Here is a 24,078-nt window from a genome sequence, read left to right as displayed (position 1 = left end):
TACACTTCACACACACATATGACCCCTGTTCTGAATAGTGGCTCTTCCCAGGGGGTCACATGACATTCCATCCTCCGAATATGGTAGGTGGCTCCTGATGTAAACACAGCTTGAGGTAAGCAGTGGGCTATCTGTCTGTGTAGACTTATGTAATACCTTATCTCCCAACTCTCTTCCCATCCTGCCAGTATATCATATCTAGCACTGTTATAAACTGGATCTAATTGACCAAACTGTTTCATTAATTTGGTGACTTATATATATATATATATATATATATATATATATATATATATATATATATATATATATATATATATATATATATATATATATACTGGAATAACTTATGTACATACATGCAATGAAAATAATGAGCAAAGAAATTTAAAAACTGAATATTGAATATTATTGGCAAAAGAACAAATAGAATATTTCTGAAAAAAAAGTCTGTGCCAAACTTCATGATATAAACTCATTTTAAGACACAGCATCCGAACAAAAATAGCTAGGTGCTGAAATCTCAGACATCAGAAGTCAAGATAACTGTTTGATTTTCTGAAAACCAAACTTCTGTATATCTCTGAAGAAATCTGGGGGAAAATATCTTTAAAAAATCGTGTTTTGGTTTTACATTCAGCCTCTTTAAAATTAATGAAAGTGCTTCTAAAATCGATGACTCACAATGATTCTGTTCTGTATATGAGCTTCTGTATGCTTCAAGAACTATGATATAATTCTACATTTTTATGAAACAATAATAGAAGCATTAGATGCTATGCTCCAAGATCTTTTATGAATGTGGCAGAAGCCAAAGATAAGAAATATATCTTATACATGTATCAACTTTTCTACAAAATATCACAACAAAACTTTAAACACATTTAGAACTGTTGAATCATTGGGGCCAGATTTGAATCATATCATATGATATTTTACTCGACTCTTCGAAACAGATATAATGCATTTCATTTCAAATTATACATATTGCAGAACACCAAAGTTTTAAAACAAAATATAAAGGATTCCTCTGTTTTATCATCAGGTGTTGGTCTATCCACACTTATCTTATAATTAACTATGATACTTGTGTGGTCTTTAGAAGCATATGTTACATTGGTATTATTGTTAGCAATGAGTGATAAAAAGCAAATTACATGCCGGCAGTTCTATTGCTAATTTAGAACAAGACAACGTTCACAAAGAAAGGGGCAAAACTGACTAGACATGCATGAGCTCTATAAAACTTTCTCAGCTGACTGTTCGAACATTATTCTTTCCATGTGTGTGTGGAAAAATCATGAGACAAAACAACATCCCCACCCCTCATGTCCTGTCTCAGATTTCTTCTATGTTTACTACATAAAGGACAGAGTGCTTTAACTGTATGAAGTCAAACTTGCCATAGCAAAGCACTGATTTTAAAAAACTTCTTGTCATATGCAAGAATTTTTCACATTGTACCTGCATTAAGCTACTCTATGGCTGACATGGGCATTACTGTCTTTACCATCCTACAGTGGTTTGATACCTGAGTTAAATGATTTTATAACTACTTTCCATTAGTAAACTTATAAAATGCTTAGAATTTGACATCCCCACTCCAAATGAAAACCCCAAGAGATGTTTGAATTATTTAATGAAAAAGTATTGACAGTGTATGGTTTTTTGTTAAATAGAAATGTATTTAAATTATATTTTATTTTTTAAATGAAAAATTTTGACACCAGAAATAAAACCAAGATCCAGAATACAATTCCCTGCATAAGAGATGATTCTGCTGTTTGTGATATTTTTAGCATTTCCTTTCATAATTGGTGACTAAATAGAGGTTTGACTGTACATGTAAAATGAAAAAAGTGCCTCTGCCCCAAAATATTAAACTAACGAGCAAATACAAAGCCATACTCTAAATCATGAAACTGAAACCACTGTTTCTGGTACAGAACATTCTCCTGTAGAGCTTTGCCTACAGAAGTGTACAGTACGCTGTACACAGGTTATCTTGTAATTTCTGGTAGTGCATCAGAGGGAGGCTAGACATTTACTGCTGATGTACTGTTATATCAGGGATCCTGGCAGCCTGGTAAAGGATTTGCTCCTCTGCCAGAATCTTCTGCGACACTTGTTGATTTATCACACAGGCTCCCCCCTCCTCCATCATAGACAGATACCCAGTGCTCAGCTTGTGTATAACTCGCTAACAAGACATTGCCCCCTGTCAATAATTATCTGTTTACATATTTTATCAATTATTGTAATTGATTATAATAATATGATTATTATGACCCTTAAGTTCATAGAGACTCATGATGCATGTATTTTTAAACATACCAGTCAAAGAAAGTTAAAGCCCATAAATACATGTAATCTAAGAAAGATACAAGTAATAAAACCCATCTATTCAGATAAGATGATCCCACACCAATAATCATTTTGGAATTTCTATCCAAACCTACCGGTAATTAACAGACAAAAGTGAGCGTATGCCACTTTTATAAAATCATAATGAAGGTGATCATCACAGAATATAATACTAAATCTTATATAATCTTCATTCATTGATTCAAAATAAGGTTCAGAAAACAAATGATAATTTCAAATGTCTATTTCAATAGCAACATGTCAAAGATATGCCACAAATTGTTCATGTCAATTGTGAGAACCCTTTTGAGTATTAAAATGTTCTTTCATTTTCATCATGAATTCTTGTGCAGACAAAATCTACAGTTTCAGACATAGATAGTTATATTGGAATACTCTTTCCAATCCAAATGCTCCAGACTAAAGTTACTCAGGATCATCTGACAATTATCTTGCATGCTATTTTGTTTACTGTTATGTACAGCATAAAGCCAACACAGAGAAAACTTCTGTAGTTTAAGAAACATTAAGTACAATATTATATCACACTGTTCGCTATGCCTTTATCTTCTCTCACCATCAAGTGAAACAAAATACATGCATCTCAGATGTATATTGCATAAGATTGAAATGCTGCTACAGGAATGCAGCTTCTGATGGTAGTCATGTTTAATTGGGGGTTAGATAAGCCTCAATACTGAAATAACAAAATACCTCTCTAACAATGAATAGGCATGAGTGTGAAGGTCCTTGAAGTTCTAACTTATTAGATCATTAAGGTAGAAGTGATGGTTCCTGATCATAGATTTCCAAAGTTCCTATTGCAATACTATTCCTTACCTCTTCCAGTTGTTGTTTGAGACTTTCTGGAGATGAGGGCCTGTAGTTCCTGGGCAGACTCTGGGTCATGCCAGCATTCACTGGTCGACTGGATGCTCTGGTCACCAGTCCTTCTCTGACAGGGGGTCTAACATTGTGATGGAGGGATCCTGACCTCTCTGGAGGTTTTGGCTTCTCCCTGGTCCTGACCGCCCTCTCTGGGGCTCTGGGTGGACCCCCAAGGTCTGAGGTTGACCGTCTCTGTCGTTTTTGGGATGGCTGGGATTTATTTCTATTCGTGTCATATCCCGAGAATGTCTTTGTTCTGGTTGGTTGGCGTTTTCGAGATTCCCCGTATTGCACTGATGCTGGTGGCATCTTCGTCTTCTCCATCTCTGACCAGAAGCGGTTCAGGTCCAGCAGCTTTTGTTCCATTTTGCTGAGTTTACTGCTGATGACTTCCACTGCCTCATGGTCATCCAAACTTACTGTCTTCTCTCTCCTGTAAAATAACAATACTGTAATCTTCCTAACTTTTCCTATTCATATGCATGTAGTGAGTATAAATTGTCCTCATCATTGATCAATACAAATTGTCCAATGGAATAGATATCACCAGTAGTTGTACATGTATATTATTGCAATTTTTGTCAAAGTGAAATGTACAAACAGAATTCAACAGACATTTAAAACCAGGTAGAATTTCATTAACATTCATGGTGTGTAACATTCCTCAACATCTTACAGTGTTCTTATAACACTGGGCCCTACCCCTCAGTCAGAATGATGGGCATGGCCAGCCTCTCTAGCAGGGCCCGACCCATGTGGTCAGTCTCCTGGTGGTCCCTATCCACTTGACCTTTAACTGGGGTGTACTGTCTCAGGACTTCAGGGACGGTGGCTTCCCCAGACATGGTCCAAGATATAGGGATCAGGAGGTCGTCCACTCGGTCCAAGATCTACAAAATCAATCAGGATCATTAGCTCATCTAATGACAGGGCTTAATCCTTATTCAAAAGTATCTGGATAGTTACTATGCATACATGCAGTTCTTTGAATGTCAAATATGGTGAATAATCATTCTAAATAAATGAATTCAAAGAGGAGCTACAGTTTTGATTAACCATTCTTGTGAGGAAACTTGTGAGGAATTTTGATATTCTACATTAAATGATTGATGAACGCAATACATACCTTGTCAGCTGAGGCCAAGAACATGGCTGACACAGTTAGTCTGTTGGCCCGTTCATTGGTCCCCTGTGAGAACCGTTTCCATGCCTCCTCCAGGCGGTAGGACCTCTCGTTGTTAGGGGCCAGGTTGTATCTCAGTGACCGACGGAGAACCAGTCCAGCCTGGAGCAACTGCTTGCCATACTCGTACGTACCCTGAACCAACCAAATAACATGTAAACAGCCTGACCATTGACTAGACGCTAAATCAACGTAAAACAATATATTGTTGCTCCTTGAGAAAAAAAACATATCTGCATTAACAATAATTAATTTTTATCATATCTCTATTAAGAGTGTGTTTGTTGTGACATTAAATTTGTTTTTCAAAAAAATTAAAATTGTCACAAATAAACTCTGTCGGTTGATCCTTACGGCAGCAGTGGTCTCAAATTTCTTGTGTTCCATCTGTAGATTCTCAGCCTCCTCCTGGGTGCTGCCCATCTTAGTGTGAGTGGCCGCCATCACATCACACAGCTCCAGGATCCAGTTGATGGCCTACAACACCCACACAGGGACCAATGAAGCTCATGTACTGGGGGGATTAATCTTTGCATAACAGGGTAATCAAAGTTAAGAGTTTGTTCATCATTTAGAAGTTGTATATTAAACCTATTTTAAGAACATCAATCATATCTTCTTCAATTTTGTTTAAGTTACAGATAAGATACCATTGTTGTTCACTCATACAGTTTCTAGTTTATATTTTGAATTGGTTTAGTTATGGTTCAAGTTATATCCTATTTGTGTATTAACGATCATTCCCGATGACATGACTTCTATAGCCTATGGTTCCTCTATGTACCTGATCAGCATCTCTTTCACACGTGCGTAGTTGAAGAATCTGCTGTAGTTTTAGTTTGCGAACGTCGGACAGTTCGTCGCAGCGTAACTTCCTCTCCTGGAGGTCTTCCAGTCGTTTCTGGATGTGTTTAATCTGGGAGGAATAGTCGGGTGTGATGTCTTTACCCATGGCATTTTTTACCGGGCGAGACATTTCATCCAGAAGGCTTTGTCCATCATTTAAAGTCTGGTATGCTAATGTGTCTGGAGATGAAAAGTAACAAAATTTACTTTGGTATACTGGTACTTTCACAAACAAACACAGAGATTTCAAAAACCTTATATATCATCTGCAGTTGTATCTTATATTTGGACACATTCTCTGGTCACATTATTGTAGAAATAATAGTACCTAAATTTTCACACTTGTCAATGAGGTTCTGAATGGCTGCCTCAGCAGACGGAACATCCTCAGCCTCAATCTCACTACACAACATCTCCAGGAGATCATCAAGCTTCACCGAGAACTGGAAAAGAACATTCCTACATGTAAACCAATGTCTTTTGCAAGCAAACATCCAAGAGGTTTTATAAGTTACAACATTTCTTGCAACAAAAACGAGCAAAAATATCATTTTATTTTCCATTTTACTTGAGAGTGTTCCATAAATAATCTACAGTATAATAACTTCCATCGGATTTAAACTGACCTCCTCTGCAAGCCTGTGAAATCGAACAGAGGTGATCAGTAGAGTGCGACGACGATCCAGTCGACTGGCGAAGCTTCGACAGACCGTGTCCATGTAGTCCCGAGTAGACTTGATGTCCACAGTCGCTGTGTGCTCCTCATTAATCAGCTCCTCAGCAGTGTGCCTCAACTCTGCGTACTGTCCATACGTGTCCTAAAATATATTTAAAATAACAGCTTAAAGCTTAACTGTTGTCTCCAATAATGTACAGTAAAAAAAAGTCAGAATAAAGTAAACCAGAAACCTACAGTGCATTTGATTTCCATTTCCTCATGTCTTTTCCTCAGCTCCTCAGCAGCAAGGTAAGAATCGCCTATTCCAACTTGTGAGGCCAGTAATTTCTCTCCTGGTCCTAGTATCCATGACACCACCTACCAAATCCAAAACTCATACATCATTCTGACCTTGTATAATTTGTATAACATGTATTTTTCATTAAATTGACAGTTCATTTTTCCGAAACTTGAAAGTACACTTTAAACATTGTGAGAGTCAAATGCCATATATAAACTGAGGTATAATATATAATATTTGGTAAAAGAGCTATGAATTCCTTGTTTTTAAACCATTCAGACATTGACAGCACTTTCACTTTGATTAGGAGTGGACTTTATACCTGTTTAGCATTTGAAACCTAGACGTAATCAGTAGATATTTACAGTATTTCCATTATGACTGGGGACTAAGGACTTAAAGTTTCAATGTTTGACCATTAAGAAATGATTGTACTTTCACTATGACACTTACGTGTTTGACGTTCCTCTGAAAATCCTCATACTGCAGGTTAAGGCTGAGCGAGCGGTCGCGGTCCTCCAGCAGGTTCTGTAACTTGTCCACGCGGTTCTCCAGGTACGTGATCAGCCGCTTGACCTGCTTCTGTTCCTCCAAGTTGTCCAGTGTACTGGCCGTGTCCTCCTCAGAGTTCCCAGGGAGCTTCAGCCGGGTCAAAAGGTCATGACCTACAAAACGAAGCATGGTCCATTTATCAAAGCGCCATAAGAAAACTCCAAAAGTATATGATAAACAAATCTTTCATTTGAGACTTCGCAGAATTCAAAATTAAAAGCTGTTAATTTGATCTCCTATACTATACCAACTAAAACCTGGTTGAACAACATGTAAGAAATCCAGCATGCTCAAATTACATTCAAATGAGTAAAATTTATATGGATAAATAGATGATAAGGCACTTACTATACTTCAATTTTCTCTTGATTATCATTCAGAAAAAATCTTACCTAATTTTTTTACCATTAAGAAAACAATTATCTTAATTATTTTCATAAGCAATCCTTCAAAAATATATCTTTATACAAATACAGTTCATGTAGTGAAAAGAAGTTTCACTGAATTTCAATGAATTGAAAAAAAAATAAGTTCATAATCCAACAGAAAGAAAAAATTTGAAAATTAAATTCATGCAAGTTGTATATACATGTAATCTGAACCAAATTTGATTAACAGAATATCACCAAACTCTGCTACTTACATGAACATTCTCCAAAATCAAAACAAAAATTCTACAAATGGTTCCATATTATATATAAAAGAATGAGTACATGTATATCTTGGTTGAAATAATATCCCTATAAATGAGGCTCATTTGTTCCTGGAATGTTCTTGAGGCTTTGCCCACATAAAGATCAGAATAAGGACCATCAGACCCTAAGGTAGCCCAATGATAGCAATTTGATCATAAAATGAAAAGCAATTTTCAACAAGTTTAATCTTAGTTTACTTTGAGTATTGCAATCTAGTTCAGTTCCTTTACTTTTATTTATCAATTCGACTCATCCTGAGAGAATGAGCTGAATGCTTTTTTCTTTCTTTTTTCAATTCTTGATTAGTTGGTTTCATGAATTTTAATGGGCATTTTTATGCAACTATAAATCATATGACACAAATGCTTGTAAGAAAACCATCCCACCCATTCTCAGACTACATTGAATGGTTCATTACATCTGACTATTACATAAATATAAACATTAACAATAAAAAAAAAGTAATATTAGAGATAAAATTAGTGCTACACAATCTTCGCATACAAACCATGTTTTTCCAATTTTGGAATGGGGACAAATTGGTCTGAAAATTACAAAACTCAGTAAAATGGGGTCAAAAGGAGTTTTAAAACTCATCAAGGAAGACAATGGAAGATTTTACAAAGTAAAATTTAAGTGCATAATTTTTTTTTTACAGTTCTGATAAATAAGAGATAGTTTATCATCATTTAGTTAATCTTGTGTAACTGCATCTCATTGTTTGTGGATGAAAGGATGTTCAATGATTTATGAAAGAGAAGATTACTGCCAAAAACTAAATTCAGAACATGAACTCTTACACAATTGTGTATATCAAATGTTTATCAGTGTACTGGAACTTGCAACACGAATTTCATTCCACAGACAGTTGTGATTATTAATGGTAAGAACTTAGTAAGTTGTTAGAACCATTGGTACATATAATAGGGAATATATAAGGAACCCTGTCGTACCGTCACGGATGACTTGGTTAGGGACACTCATGATGGACTCCTGGAAGAAGCGGTGTTGTCGGAGGGACTCAAGGGGGCTGGTCAGGGTCTCCCGCTGGGAGTACACCTGGTGGATCTGAGTCTCCGAGTCGTCCAGGTGGGAGGAGGCCGCGCGAGACTCACGGATAAACTTCTCCAGGTCCTAAAACACAGTGGTCAACATCTCACAATAATCTTAAATATCTCAATGTTCTAAACTCACAATAATCTTGCTTATCTCAAAGGTCTAAACTCACAATAATCTTGCTTATCTCAATGGTCTAAACTCACAATAATTTTGCTTATCTCAATGGTCTAAACTCACAATAATCTTGCTTATCTCAAATGGTCTAAACTCACAACAATCTTGCATATCTCAATGGTCTAAACTCACAACAATCTCACTTATCTCATTGTTTTTTTTTACTGGCAAGAATCACGCTTATCTCCACTTAAATCAATTTTCTAAACTAGTTTATAATATATTATGACACTTTTGAGAATATAATAAAACTGACATCAAAGAATGAATTCATTATAAGAATGTTCACAATAACAATGTCTTACAGTGTACTCATGTCTAAAGACTATGATAGAAAAACTACAAACACCTTAACATTCCTCTCAATCACTGCATAAGTAAGAAGATTTATAAAGATCATAGTGATCGGTTTTGCTTTAATGAAACCTACAATTCTGTTTTGGAGCCACTCAGGATGGTGGTACCATAGTAACCCTCCGTAGCTATGGGTCAACTGGTTCTTGTCCACGTAAGTGTGGAGACGCTGGAGATTCACAAACTGAGGCTGAAAGATAAAAGAAGTGACACTGAACTCACAGGTTTCTATTTCGTTTTATATTAAATATGTAAATCATAACAATACATCTTAATCATTATCAGGCTTTAAACAATTGTAACAGTACAATAGGGTTTGTGTAAATTCTGTATAGGTTGAGCCTTGTGTAGACTTTGTGGAAAGCCTACTTATTTACAATACATAAAAGTTAAGTATATGAGGCTTATAGATGATCGGAGTCTTTTTGTGGCCGGTACCCTCAGGTTTGGGTTGTTATGCAATAGTATAGTGTGTGTAAGCTGTATTTGTGGCCTGTACCTTAGGTTTGGATTAATAGAATGTTATACTGTGTGTAAGTTGTATTTGTGGTCTGTATGATCAGGTTTGGGTTGTTGTACAGTGTTATACAATGTGTAAGTTGTATTTGTGGCCTGTACCTCTAGGTTTGGGTTGTTTCGGTCCCTCCTAAAGCTGCTACTACTGGAGCGCCTATCCATCTGCTGGTCAGCCTTCAGCACCAGAACCTGCTTCATGTAATCGCCGAGGGATTGCTGAAAACATCAGTTTTTGTTATGAACTGCCTGTTGTTTCAAGGACATTGCTTAAAAGGCAATTCCCATTGCCTGCATGATTCTCTAACATTATTATATCAAAAAACGCATCAATTAACCCGTCTCTCAATTCTTTTAGTAAGTATAGCTGATCAATTAAATTGTGTTTTATGCCTCTTAAAAAAATTGAGGTTTATGGATGTTGCTGAGTTTATATCAGGCAGTGGGTGAGTTACTTTGAGACATCCCAGCACGGTCACAAGGTTCTGCCACGATCCATCCCTACTGTCCACAATGGCCGTGAATCCCCGCCTCTTGGATTCCTCACTGAAAAATTAAGTACCACTGACAATGATTTAAATTAACATAAGAACTCGCAGTACAAGAGTTCTGCCGGTGAACCAATTATGATTTTTTATGACTGTAATGCTAAAATTTCAAAATACATTATTATCACCACTCAATATGTGAAAAGGGAGTTAACTCTGATATCTTGTCTATGTATTGATAATTGATTTATGCAGGTGCTCATAATTGAGAATAAAAATGAGAGGGTGTTTAGAAAATGACATAAAGCTGTCTCTCTTACTTTCCCTATAATTTGACTGGGATTTTACAATCTCTGATTTGATGGAGTGATCAGAATCATGCCCTGTGGTTACTTGTTTACATTCATAGAGTTAAACCTAACAGTTCATAATTCACAGACAAAGATCTAACCCTGGTCCCGGTATTGTGTAGGATTACCTATATGTAACATCACTAGACCTCATGTGTTTGTAGATGGCTGGTTTCAGTAAACATGAATGCCATCTGACCTTATCTGAACAGAATTCAAGTTGTTTCACTAGAAGTTGAAAAGCTCTAGGTCCTTATGATTTTTGTAAACAAATATTGACTTTTTCAAGTAGGAGTGCCAGCTTGCCTGTTTTATAACCTGGTTGTGTGTACTGACAATGGCAGGAGTAAAAGACCACAAACCCACCTGGTCAGCTGGGTCAATATTCACTCCACACTGACTGCCTTTTATCACAAAGAACTTTATTTTCAAATAACCCTGAGACTCTACAAACAAATCTTTAGTTAAAATCAATTGTTCTTCACTATAGGCAATTTTTACATTGCCTTAGTACATTTTTTCCATACTGCACTTCTGCATTTTACCAATTTACTTTGAGCACGATTTCAACAATTAGGGGTTCCTAACAGTAGGAGGTGATTCAAGCCTAATTAACTTGTTCTTTTTGCATAATGCATGACCATTTAATACTTCAACAAGAGGGCCGGGTTGCTTTCCAAACATTTGATTCATAAGGGAGAGGTACTTCGAGCCTAAGTATTTTTGCTCTCTGCATAATGACCAGTACTCATGCAGCCCATCACAAACTAATCCCTCACACACCCATTAAATTTTTTGTTTCTTGTCGTCAAATGTTACTTTAACAATGGGCATTTCTTGAAAAATAGGAGCATGACTTGTGGTATGCAAAATGTTTTCTTTTATAATACTGGCATATTGCATTATGGTATAACTTTTGACTGATGAATTTGATATGGTGTTTCATGGTAATTTACCCGTGTTAAATGTTGTTTTGATATTGACACTTTATAAAATAAATAAATTACCTTGATACAATTATTTACCTGTGTATCTGTTACATGCATTTTGCATCAAGTATCAACTAAGGGGTTTTCATTCGCTATTATCAAACCCAGTACATCAATAAATATCTATTTTTATTTTTGTGATGTATTTTGTAGTTATTTGTAGTTATACCTGTATTCTGTGATTTTTACCTGGGTATCTGTAACAGGTACTTGAGACAGATGGTGATGTCGTGGGAGTTGAAGTCTGGGTTGTCCGGTTGAGGGGGGAAGGTGAGCACTGGTCCTCCCTGTCTGTCCCTGCCCCCTACAATCAGAGGTCAACCTCGTCATATTATATCAGCTCATATACAGTACAAGCTTTTTTTCTATATTGAAGTACATGTGTATTTACATTAACTGATAAGATATTGTTAATGTTTTTATCATAGAGGCCAACATGTTCTGAAATTATATACTTTGTACATGTATGTTGTCAAATACCTTTAGTTAGATATTATACACTGTAATATATAAGGATAATATCTGTATGTTTAATACCGGTATTTAAAACAATATCAATAACCAGCTTCCATTATGTAATTGTGCACTCACTAATCAGCCAATAACTACACATGACTGACCCGGTACTGAAATTACAGGGCTTCATAAAGACAATGACTTTACCTGTCAGGTAAACAATTTCTTTTTTGAGGATTTCAATGATGTGGGAGGCCTCTGTTCCCCGAGCTGCCATAAAATAGAAATAAACAATCATCAAAGATACTCTAACTTTCTTGTGATACGGCATCTTCTATTTGCATCAACTATTTTTTCTTCTAAAACACACTAGCTTATATGAAATGTGATGTAGTATAGATTGGCATAATATTTATGACACCATTTTGATATTTTTTTTATTCTGAGGCATATGGATGTATAGGAAAAAAGCAAAACATAATGAGCTTTAGTCAATTTAAAGCTGAATATTGTGCTCAAACTCATTAAGTTATAGGTTTCATAATTAGTTACTGCTCCTTAAATACTGACATACGTCTCCCTGATATTGTATGAAAAATTGGTTGGAGTTTTAAATGACTTGGCATTTCTAGGTCACATCAATGTTTTGTTAAATTCCTCACTCTTAATAAGATTATCTATCGTATACAACAGAAAGAATTAAGTTGGTAAATTGTCAAGTGGACAAGATTTACTATGAATTATTAAAATAACTGTAACAGCTGTACAACACAAGACCTACATGTATATATACACTAGATATACAGTCAGTACTTATATAAGACCTGTATACACTAAATACACAAAGACATTCTGGATTATACAAGAGTTGTTGGACTACATGGTGAAATCCTAGTTTGATTTGTATTGCCTTATTTTAAAATCTTTCCAACAGGTCAAATGTGTTCTATTTTTGTCTAAGTTGGACAAGGACCAATGCATCTATAATTTCAATGAGTAAATCTGTACCTATTATTTTCTAATGGGCATATGTAGTACGTACATGTACACATATTCTAAGAATTCCTGGTTTGTTTTTATTTTACTGCTACATATCTCATCCTCACCTGAGTTGAAGATTTAACTTCACTCAACATACTCTAAACAAAATATTCAAAATCTGCCTGATAAAATAATTTGTCATGCATTGATCTGTGATAGTCATAGATACATGTCCAAGAAATCCGACTTTTGGTGTCATATGATATATCCATATAATACCGGTAAGTCAAAGATGCCTACCCATACTCCCTAGGCTGAGTTATTCTTACTTATAAATAATTTGAATAAGGAATTTATCTTGTCTTGTATATACTTATCATACATTTTGTATTTTATTTAATGCTTTTTACCTCAGTTTGTCACAGACTGAGTTTACACTGGTATACAGTGTATATAGACACACTATACTTTATAATCACTATATTTAGTATGCGAGCCCCTCCCATTCCATTAAGTTGGATGATAGCTGTTTTCATAATCAAAGTCCCCTACCTTCTGGTATAGGGTGGGCCCCGCTCCCTGAGCTAGCCAGGGACATCTGACTGTGAGCGCTCTGTTGGGTACGAACACTGCGCTGAGCATGCGAGTACTCGCTGCCTTTACGTGACATTTGTGGGGTGGTATGAGGAGGGCTTTTGGCATCTTTCCTGGAGGGATAAGGTGAGGTCTGAGACCTCAATGACCGCCTTGAGTCATGAGTGGAGAATCCATTCTGCTGTGAGGCGTACTGAGGATTTTGATGAGAGGCTGTGATTTGTTCTGGCTCTCTTTGGTAAGGTGGGGGAGCCTCACTCTCATGACGAGAGAAGGACTGATTTGGAGGGTACTTAGGGGATGTTGATTGTGGGCTAGCTTCTTCAGGATACATTGCCCTTTGACCTTGGGGTGAGGATGGGGATGGTTGATTCTGAGCATAGTTTTGTACTTTAGGTCTAAGACCAGACACAGATTTTGTACTTTCACTCCGAACTAGTTTCCACTGTTGTTCAAGGCTCAGGTTCTGTAAACTAACTGGTCGAGAAAGGTTAGACCCTTCTGAATTCCTGGGTCTGATTGGTTGATACTGTGGCTTTTGATTGGTTGGTGATAGATTCTGTTGGCTGCTGTATTGGGGTTCATTGTCAGCTCTGAATGGTCGATATTCTGGCTTACTGGATTGTTCCTGCGGTCTGATTGGCTGATATGCTGGTTTAGGAGATATCTGCTGGCTACCATAGTGCCGTCTGTCAGATTCGTGATGTGAGAGATTTGGCTGGGAGACATATTTCTTTGGATTCTGTGAGTGAGTCTGTCCTGTCATATGTCCCAGGATCTGGGACTGACTATGGGGATCATTGCGAGCTGATTGGTTGAGATTGGCAGGCTGGAGCCGATGATGTGAGGCGAACGTATCATGACCCTGAGGACCATGCAGTGAATGGTGGCTTCCCTGGCGGGACAGGTTGGGGGCTACACCACCCTGGTACGCCATCACTCTACAATGAAACAAAAAGTAGTTTATACTTTATATTACAGTGTTTAGATTATACTTCACTATCCACTAATCGTCCAAATAATAAATGTTATTAAAATTTATTTATTTACATGTATTATATATGATATATTTCATGAATAGTATACATTAATTCTTGAATACACAATTTGCATGTTGCTTTTTCAACAAGGAGTTTTGAATATGAAAGCTATTTTCATTTGATGTTTGACATGGTGAGTCACTTATTAGCATTTACTCTACGCATTTCCATAAAGCACTGAGTACTATGCTTGTGTCCTCCTTACACGTAGGACAGAATATTTGCATCAAATTTAATACAGACTATTGTCACCTCTGAATGACAAGACAGCTTTAAAAGAAAAATCCTTCACAAGTCTTACATGTTTGGATTGTCAGTATTTTAAACAGAGCCTGGGAAGTTTAATAGTTTTAAGGCCGAGTAAGTAGAACAGAAGTAATGTTCCAATGACGATGAAACATTTAACCATGGGAAACTCAAGCCACGACCCTCATGGGTAGACGTTTGTCACTGGGGATCTTTCCACTAAAGACCACCATTTAAATTTCCATCTCCATAGACCGGTCTGTCATTCTATTCATCAGGTAGTTGTAAGGCCACGATAACGAATCTTTCCCTAAAGTATTTTATCAAGATTAAACTGATAATATTTTTGTATGTAAGAGGAGATCCACAGCACAGTGACCTAAGATTTAATGTCCCTTGGTAGATTTGTTTTGTAAACAAAGATGACTACATTGATCGAAACATCATGCATATACGCATATAATTTTTTAAAATTTATGCTAGCATGTACAGTAGGTAAATGTATGAAGATGGTTATGGAATGCCCAGTGACCATAAGAGATTAACCAATGAACACTTCCATCTTAAAAAAACATCAGCTGAAAAACTATAATAATTTTAATGAAAAACAAACTTGAATCAGGCTGATATCTCTCTCTCTCTCTCTCTCTCTCTCTCTCTCTCTCTCTCTCTCTCTCTCTCTCTCTCTCTCTCTCTCTCTCTCTCTTAGCAGTAATGTCCCAATATCAGTCATTTTAAAGTAACTACAAAAGATCTCTCCTTTTAACATGTCATTAACATTCCATGTACTACCCTAGCTCTTTTCACCTCTCAGCTGATAATTGTTGAAATTGCTGAAAACTTAATATTCCACAGACCTTGAACAATTGAGGACAACATATTAAGTTGTCAAAAAAGCTGTAAATATTTAAACCCTGTACACACACACACAAAAGCCATCACAGCCCAAAATAACAATATTAGTTCATATCTACCTTTGATTCATTCCCCCCCCCCCCCACAACTTTGTGCAATATATAAGGAGGAAGGCAATATAACATTTTGAGAAACTTGTAATATAAGTTGTGTAACATGAGGCGACTATAGATTATTTTTATCATTTTTCAGTTCGAGTACCTTCTACATCTATTTCGTATGTCAGAAGTAACAAACCTCGCCTCAAGGACAGAGGGACACTTGATCCTGGTACATACAATACAAATTTCTGCAGGGATAAACACAATGACACAAATAAGGCACTCATATTTGGGCATGCATTTATTTATTTTATTTTTATAACCTTTACCATGTTTACAGTCTACATTTTCACTAGATAAATATAATTATCAGCTATGTTTATGGACTTTAATTCATCATTCCATACTCAATACAGAGAGATACATGAATCATTCTCAATCATTTTTTCAGCCTACCTATTAACAGCATTCAGATGTTATTTATTTTGTAAAGGTATATTATATTTGTGACAATATACACTTGTTCAGGTGTCAATAAATGATGCATAAGGGGGTATATACTTCATATGACATGACATTTTCATGAAAACAAACCTTATTCAATGTAAACTGGTCTTTTTCACACAGTTAATAATTAAATAAAATAGCATCGATTTAATACTGCGGTTCTGATGCCAAATTGATCATTAGCTAGATCACCAGTAGACAAAGTGTTAGCGATTCCAGTACTGGTCTGTAATTATACACCCCAGAATGACATAGGATGGACACATTCCTGGGGACAATGAGGGTAAATATCCTCCAAACCAACATCTCCCTGCCTCATCAATGTTTAACAGACCCTTACCATCTACCATTTCAATCACTCTCAGGGCTCAAATTCAAGGCAAAATACACCTTGTGAGATACCTGGATAATATTTATACCTTGAGTAATATGGTCTCCTGTTCATTATCATATGCCTAGATGATGACTTAGATTAATACCTGGATTAATTATTATATATTATGTGAGGGTTCAAGCATGCTTAACACCGTGAAAGTCTGATATCTTCTTGTTGATCTGCTGAACTCATTACCCAATGCAATGGCTGTTTAGTTGATTTTACCCCAAGGCAAACACTGGGTCAATGAAGACAACTTGTTTCTCCTTATTTGCCTATTCTCTTATTATTTGCCTATTCTCTTTTGAGAAGTGGACAGGCATAGCCTACATCATGGATGTAGGCTATGCCTGTCCACTTCTCAAAAGAGAATACTTATTTGCCCAACTCTGATTATGTAATATTGGCAAATACTACTGACATATATGAACTAGGTGGATCTTAAATAAAGCACTGCCTACATTTTTATTGTTTCTCATTACCTGAGAACTCTGAACCTATCATTTTGTGTTTACTCAAACAGAGGATTGCAGTGAATGCATGCAACCCTCCACTATTAATTGCTCTTGCATAACTGTACATTATAGCTATATAAACACAGGTATGATAGATACACTTATTGGTCACCTGGTGTAGGTGACATAGGTGTGATAAGTTGGCTGTATATATACACACTTCAAACAAACAGATCTGTGTAACGACACCTCAAACCCTGTTAAAACTGAACAAGTATACAGCCATTTTACAAACATACCTAGAACAACCCACGATCAACAACCCCTAATGCTATTGTAGTCTGAAGCTGAAAAGGCTCAAGCCCTCATAATAAACTGGCCAAAAACCCTTGTATGACGTAATGTTTACGATCGAAACAATTGTTTTATTTCATCAATGGGAGATCCGATTCATAAACAGTAAACCCATGCAGTAATCCCCCTTGAATGAATAGACACACCAATGCTCTTTGATTCTGGTCCAAGTAATATTGTTTTGGGATGACAATAAGAATTGTGTAATGTTTATCTTTTAATTCAGTGCTGGATCAACAAATAGCATGACTGGAATGTGAATACAGGAGAGACATTTAAAAACCATCACTTGTCTACAGAATATTTATGTTGCTTATTGATGTATTTTTACTTTATTGATAGAACAAACTCAGCAGCTTTAATTGCTAGTGCTTTTACATAATACCAGTGCTACTGGATAAAGCTAGATGTATTTTGATGATTCATTACTATTTATGCTTTGCTGGGTTTATTTTTTATATTTTCCCCACAAACATTTATTATGATTTAAGCTAAGAAGTATTTGTTTAAGTTTAACTGAATGCTACATGCAGTTTAATGGTAAAAACAAAATGATATATTCTGCATAATTATAAAGCTTGAAGAAAAAAAGTATTCAAATATGAATTCCATTGTCAGAGTGACATTTTACTTATATCCATAAAAATTCACTGATATGTATTGGTGACCATTTATACCATTGAAGTTCTAAACTAAGAGCTTTTTTAAAGTGTTTCCAGAGATTTCCTTTGATAATTTGCAATGAAGAGATCAAGCATTAGTAGTTTAGTGAGGTACCCCCTTAATGTCATGAAGTCAGTGCAACTCAAAGAACTGAACATCTCAATGACTGGGAAATAAGTCAGATTAACTTATAAACTCCTACTCATAAAAGCCCTGCACCTAGGTTCTTTTGAAAAGTTTAGCAATGATTTTATTGATCTGAACAGTTTAAAAGTTAAAGGTTCCACATTCCAGGTGATTTGTTTCAATTTTATTTATCTTGAGACAGGTAGCTGCTAACAATGGCCAGCAATGTAAAGTCTACACAGCCATTCTACAGGGAAGACTAGCTGAGTTTAAATAGTCCCTAGACTTGCCTCGGTGTGTCCTGACCGAATTCACACACACATAACCCAAGACTAATTATCTCTCAAACAATATCATACCGCATTCTTCAGAACAATAATGCTTTCTAGCACACATAACTTAAAATATTTTTAGAGTTGTTCATGTATTTTTAAAAGGACAGAAGTAAAGTTAAAATCAAATGAAATTAAAAATCAAAAATAAGAAAGAGTGAAAATATAGTTTTCCCTGCCTAATACCAATGGTTGAAATCATGACACTAAAATAATATCATTGATTGTAAGATTCTTAAGATTCAAACAGCTTGTAATTAAGATTCTTGTGGAGTTACAGATTTAATACTCAAACTGTTCCTACTAAGTCCTGTCCTTTTCCTACAAGGAATCTAGATTAGAATCAGGAATACACGGCGAGATAGAATGGAATGCGACGGCTGTCAACACCAGGTGTGAATAATGGCCCACTTACCTGATACAGACTATAGAATCACGGACACCGACAGGTACCCAGTACCTGTACACTTAATACAACTTCGTAATCACAGAGACACACAATAAAGGTTTCCGAGTCCTATACTTATATTTTCTGTAATATGAAAATTGATCTTACCCTGACGCATCGAATATACCCCAGTTGTTGACAAAATTCCTCTTTAGCCCAAAGAGGGCCGAGAACTTATTACCAGTTCCATTTAGTCGTGTAGAGCCTTTTCTGCATAATATACTGGTGAGTCAAAAGTCTTCAGAACTTACCTATGAAAATATACTCCAAACTACTCCATTGCATACACAAAATCAAGTTAATTCCGTGATTCCATGTATCGAAAGGTTCACAAACTTTTCTGTCTTTTTTCTCAAACAGCTCTGTGACAGAGACCGGGCTTCAATCGCTCAGGTGACACCGATTTACAGGTGAATAGACCATGACGAGTTTTCTACCTTTTCAAATACCAAAAGTATTTGTGGCATGGTGCGGGTTTTTTTTCCATAAATAATTTATTCAGTTTGCAGTTAGAATTACTAAGACAAATTATTGGCTTAGATTAAATTACTATAAGCATAATTTTTTTCTTCATGTAATTTAAAAATTATAAATTTTCTTAAGTGGAATTTTCTATAAAATATTAAAATAATAGCACGAAGTACATCAAGTATTAAATTAAAATCATAATGTTTTGCATTTAATCACTATGATAATTTCAATGTTGTAATCTACACGCAAAATTATTTGTTCAATATTCCAAAAGCGCCGATAAACGAATTTCAAAGAAATCTCAATGATGCAAATATGCAATGTGATGCAAATATGCAATGTGCTGAACGAAAAAAAGCTCAAAGGAAGTTAATAATAATTATTAAGTTAATAATAATTTCCTGAACGATTAACAAAAATGTGTAGGGGAGGGGTATATGTTTAATATATATGCAAAAAGGGGGTAAACTGAAAGAAGCCCCTCTTGAATGATAAGGAGAGAAGAACTGGACTGAAAACGAATTTTGTTTGTTTGCTTGTTTTTTTAGGGTTCTTTTTTTTGGGGGGGGGGGGGGAGAATTACCTAAATAAAGGCTTTACTTTTTCTTCTTTTTTGTTTGTTTGTTTGTTTATTATCAAATATAGAAACAAACAATTTTGGCTTATAATTTACAAACATTTGTATTAAATGTATTTGATTTGAACTAAACATGTTAAATTGTATTCACTTAATATTTCAAGAAAAGTTTGTTTTACTGCGCTGGAGAACACTGAACACATTGCATTCCTCGATGTATACACATTCGTGTTCTGGTTGTGAGATGACACATGAGACAATGTAAAGCCTTTATAATAAAAACTACAAGTTCATTTATTCTTTTACAGAATATCTGCATGTCAAAGTGAGTTTGAGTTTAAAAAAAACAACCCAAAATGGCAGAACCATTGTTACCGTTTATTGAAACACACATTTCATTCCCGAATAATTTTGCACATGTTCGTGCATGCACATATACATATTTTTTTTTTTCGGAAACCAATGGATTCACACCCGCTGCATAGAGAAGATACTCTAAAAGAGTAGAGTTTGGATCGGAAACCCTCGTCTTGTGAAAATGATGTATATCGTGGGGTACTTTCCGGTGTCCAAGCATAAACAAATCTTTGCATTATATTTTACTTACACCGTTCAGACTTGCGAAGCATCCTTTTTTAATGTCCTAGCCCGTATTTATTTAATAACAGATCTAAGATGTTTCTACATGTACTAGTAATCTTCACCGCTTTTCAAACTTTTAGAAACGATAGTGAATTGAATGAGAGGTCCATACAGAATAACCAAAAATAAAAGACAAATAAAAAATTCAGCATCTTAAAGGTAATAATCAACTAAGTTAATTAGATTTTACTAACAATGATTTATTCTAGAATGCATGGTTGAACATGCAGTAATGCATTGATGTGCCTGTTGAAACTTATCTACGTGTTACATCTAGTCAAATGAAAATCTGCTTATCAAAAATATGCCAAGGATCGAAGCTGAAACGTGCATGTAGTTGTTGGTAAAGTTGTAGAGATACAGCGATACATCTGTCCTACTGATCGTGAAGCCCCACGATACGCGTACCGTATCGTCACAAGCTAATCGTGATACACAGCGACTTTATCGTGATACATGATGTATCGTAGAAACACATCATACCCATCGTGTCGCGAGGTAGCGGCCGAAACTCAAGCCAACAACACAAACTGTTGGAGCTTCGTTAATCTCTCTGTCTATTGATCACTTGTACACTATTTTAGAGTTCGGTCGGTGTGAGCGGTTATCGTGTTCAGTGAAAAATGTTGTTCATACCAGAGACATATATAACAGTTAGTTTAACAGTTAGTAAATTCGTCCCTGTTCATACTCCCGACCTCCTTTAGTATTTCTTTTGAAAAACTTTGAAAAAAAAATAATTGAGAAGAGTTAGTTTTATATACATGAATAAGCAAAAGAGCTATAAATAGTTTATTTACATGTATATGAAAGAAGCAGTAGGTATGCAATGAACGTGTCGCCTGATTCATAATGTAAGACACGGGACATTGTTTATAAACACACCCCGAATTAATCAATATGGTAATTACATCCGGAGGAATACCAACCCATAAATTTATGAAGACATGTAAACAAATCGGTGTACGCCAATTACAAATATTTTCGAAAACAATGTCACTTAAACTTTTATTGAGTGTTGTTTCTTTACTTTTTTTTTTAATTATCATTATTATTTTTTTTTAAATAAAAAATATTTAGATTACTCTGAGACTCATATTACTACAGATAAAAAATAGTAAAAAAAACAAAAACAAAAAACGAGAGTTTGATAGAATATAAGATAAATTAAACAAATCTGTCGATAAAATAAATATCAAACAAAAAATAAGATATTGTCTTGAAATCTGATGCATTCCGGTATGGTACATGTTACAAACACGGTGGACGGAGTGAACTTTTGGGGTGAGTGTGTCACTACCCTGGGAGTCCCGGATCTGAGGTGTATTGACCCCCCGGGGGAACCCCTGGGTCCTCAGTGGTTAGAAGTCTCAACCGAAGTCCGTGATTGGGTGGCTACGTCACAGACAAAGAAAATAATAATACTATATAAGACATCTCGTGGATCTATTGAAACACAAAGGTTTACAACGACCAAAGGACCAGATTTACACCGTATATCAAGGTAAGATTAATGCTAGTCCTTTTCATACATTTTTTTTTATAAATGAAACTAAGAATTCTTAAAAATGAACACTTGCTTTTCTGCCAAAATTGGCAACTTGATCAAATTCACTCTTTCTTGCACAGAAAAAACACAATGGCATCTCTCAGTTTTCCCACTGTCTGTCTGCTTGTCCTCGCTGGATGTGCTGCTTACGTCACAGCCAATGGATACGGCCAGTCGGCCTACAGCTATGCCAGGCCACAGATATACGCCCCCGCCCGGCCCTCCTTTGGATACGCTGGTACCGGAGTCGGAGGTGGACTCTCAGGGGGCCTGGGACTTAACAGTGACCTCGGTGGGATACTCCCAATCCTTCTCATCTGTAAGCTCGCGGCTTAAACTAATCATAATTAATAGATTCATCTTTTAAAACACTAAACAAAGCTTGTATGGCCACTAACAGCAGCTACGAAGGCCATTCATCAAAGTACTGAACATACTGTAAATTACTATCAGTACTCTGATTTCCTTATTGGCTTATTGGGTGTTACCATCTACGGGCTTAGTGACTTCTGCAAGCGACTGCTAACGTCACGCAGTCTTGTCATCTCAATACAATGACATGATAACACTAGTATTATAAATCAGATTTGGTAAGTGTTTTGTTCATGCTTTAGCTGTAGTTCGCTGGTTTGTCTTTAACTGTTGTCTCTGTTGTTTAGTTTTAGTCCTGGGGTTGGCAGCACCTGCTCTGATCGGTTCTCTACAGTCCGTTAGAGACGGAACCAATGACGTCCTCAGATCTAGGTCACTCTGAAGCACGGGTCGCAGGATTATTCATTATGTGCCAATGTACTAGCATATTTGTGCCAATAGTTTTATTGTTTTATTTACGATTAAAACGTCAAATTTTAGTATGACCTGGGGTTTTTTTTCTTTACAAAAATAGGATATTCCTATTTATACCATGAAAGGGGCATATGCTGTGAAAGTGACGACATCCATTTTTTTTGTCTGTAACTTGCGTAAGAAATTATATTAATGACCACTGAATCCGAGTTGAGTTCTTATAACAAACTTAATGAAAAAAGGAACAATTATGGCTTACGAACCAATTATTCTAACAATTCAGAAATTGATGTATACAAATGCACTTGCGTTCTTTGAGGGCAAATACTTGTGCATATACAAGGCATATGAATGTGCTTAAAATAATCTAGTTCTGAAATATCTGCTCCTGCTAATCTCTTTAAAGTAATTTATTGTCAGAAAAGCCACAAAAAATACAACATGATAGAGTACTAGTATATACATGTTTTAATGTTTTACATGAATTATATACCTACATTTGTTTTTAAGTCAGCATAGGACATTTTTACTTAGCAATGATATTCAATTGAATAATTTAATATTCTATATCGCAAGCGTCACGATGACTTAGATAAGTTTAATAATTTTGCCTTTTTATTTAAGCTTTGATTTCTTTAGTTCCCTCTAAGAAAATATAGATGACGAGTCTTGTCTAAATATCCTAATAAATTGTGGGTAGATTATGCCAATCATCATTTTTGATTCCTCGGGCTTATAAATTACAAAACAAAACAATCAAACAAACAAACAAACGAAGTAAAAGGCATATGTGCAACGACATTCGCCCTTAAAGACCGAGAAAATAAGCACCGCCTTCAAATTTACCTGGTCAGTGTAACCCTGTCAATCAACTGAATGGAGGCCCCAGATTGGGTGTTACAAAATGATTGACATTCGTTTACTCGTCCTGTGTATACCATGTCTAGCGCTCGCGACGATCGCGCAATTAACTTTTGTCTTTTGATGCATAAAGACCTTGTCACAGAATTACAGAATCGACTCTTTTACAATTGATATTTTTGAATGTTTGTACCATGTTGTTATGAATATATCGCGTTTAATGGAAAGGCTTAAACACTGTGCC

At 35.8% G+C, this 24,078-nt stretch overlaps 2 protein-coding genes across 3 annotated transcripts in view; one reads left to right on the top strand and one right to left on the bottom strand.

Annotated features, from left to right (window-relative positions):
* LOC105342773 (titin) overlaps window positions 1-19,338 on the bottom strand; it is a 243,327-nt gene extending 223,989 nt beyond the window's left edge. The window contains exons 1-18 of the mRNA XM_066074713.1: window positions 19,200-19,338; window positions 13,404-14,386; window positions 12,078-12,140; window positions 11,604-11,718; window positions 10,043-10,133; window positions 9,693-9,806; window positions 9,151-9,264; window positions 8,441-8,621; window positions 7,996-8,031; window positions 6,694-6,905; window positions 6,195-6,317; window positions 5,908-6,099; window positions 5,610-5,724; window positions 5,220-5,461; window positions 4,790-4,912; window positions 4,379-4,570; window positions 3,955-4,142; window positions 3,205-3,685 (exon numbers count right to left, since the gene is read on the bottom strand). Coding sequence (XP_065930785.1) covers window positions 3,205-3,685; window positions 3,955-4,142; window positions 4,379-4,570; window positions 4,790-4,912; window positions 5,220-5,461; window positions 5,610-5,724; window positions 5,908-6,099; window positions 6,195-6,317; window positions 6,694-6,905; window positions 7,996-8,031; window positions 8,441-8,621; window positions 9,151-9,264; window positions 9,693-9,806; window positions 10,043-10,133; window positions 11,604-11,718; window positions 12,078-12,140; window positions 13,404-14,382 — 3,561 coding nt within the window. The 5' untranslated portion in view covers window positions 14,383-14,386; window positions 19,200-19,338. The remainder of the gene's footprint in view (window positions 1-3,204; window positions 3,686-3,954; window positions 4,143-4,378; window positions 4,571-4,789; window positions 4,913-5,219; window positions 5,462-5,609; window positions 5,725-5,907; window positions 6,100-6,194; window positions 6,318-6,693; window positions 6,906-7,995; window positions 8,032-8,440; window positions 8,622-9,150; window positions 9,265-9,692; window positions 9,807-10,042; window positions 10,134-11,603; window positions 11,719-12,077; window positions 12,141-13,403; window positions 14,387-19,199) is intronic.
* Window positions 63-23,038, top strand: LOC105342765 (uncharacterized). 2 transcript variants are annotated; one of them, XM_066074714.1, is made up of 3 exons: window positions 63-115; window positions 22,268-22,506; window positions 22,847-23,038. In XM_066074714.1, exons 2-3 carry the CDS (start codon window positions 22,278-22,280, stop codon window positions 22,939-22,941), a joined length of 324 nt encoding a protein of 107 aa, XP_065930786.1. In that variant the 5' UTR covers window positions 63-115; window positions 22,268-22,277; the 3' UTR covers window positions 22,942-23,038. The 2 variants fall into 2 exon arrangements, with proteins under 2 accessions (XP_065930786.1, XP_019928685.3); XM_020073126.3 differs by lacking the exon at window positions 63-115 and adding an exon at window positions 21,768-22,142.
* The last annotated feature ends 1,040 nt before the right edge of the window (window positions 23,039-24,078 follow it).

This window comes from Magallana gigas, chromosome 2 (genome assembly GCF_963853765.1).
Source record: "Magallana gigas chromosome 2, xbMagGiga1.1, whole genome shotgun sequence".
In the NCBI taxonomy this organism is placed as follows: Eukaryota; Metazoa; Mollusca; class Bivalvia; order Ostreida; family Ostreidae; genus Magallana; species Magallana gigas.
This window is presented reverse-complemented; position numbering and strand designations above follow the sequence as displayed.

Bases quoted from the DNA above. Each gene is read 5' to 3' on its own strand.
- LOC105342765 (XM_020073126.3), top strand. From the start codon at position 21,868: ATGCATTCCGGTATGGTACATGTTACAAACACGGTGGACGGAGTGAAC. The intron at 22,143-22,267 runs GTAAGATTAATG...TTTCTTGCACAG, and splicing joins GATTTACACCGTATATCAAG to AAAAAACACAATGGCATCTC. The intron at 22,507-22,846 runs GTAAGCTCGCGG...TCTGTTGTTTAG, and splicing joins ACTCCCAATCCTTCTCATCT to TTTTAGTCCTGGGGTTGGCA.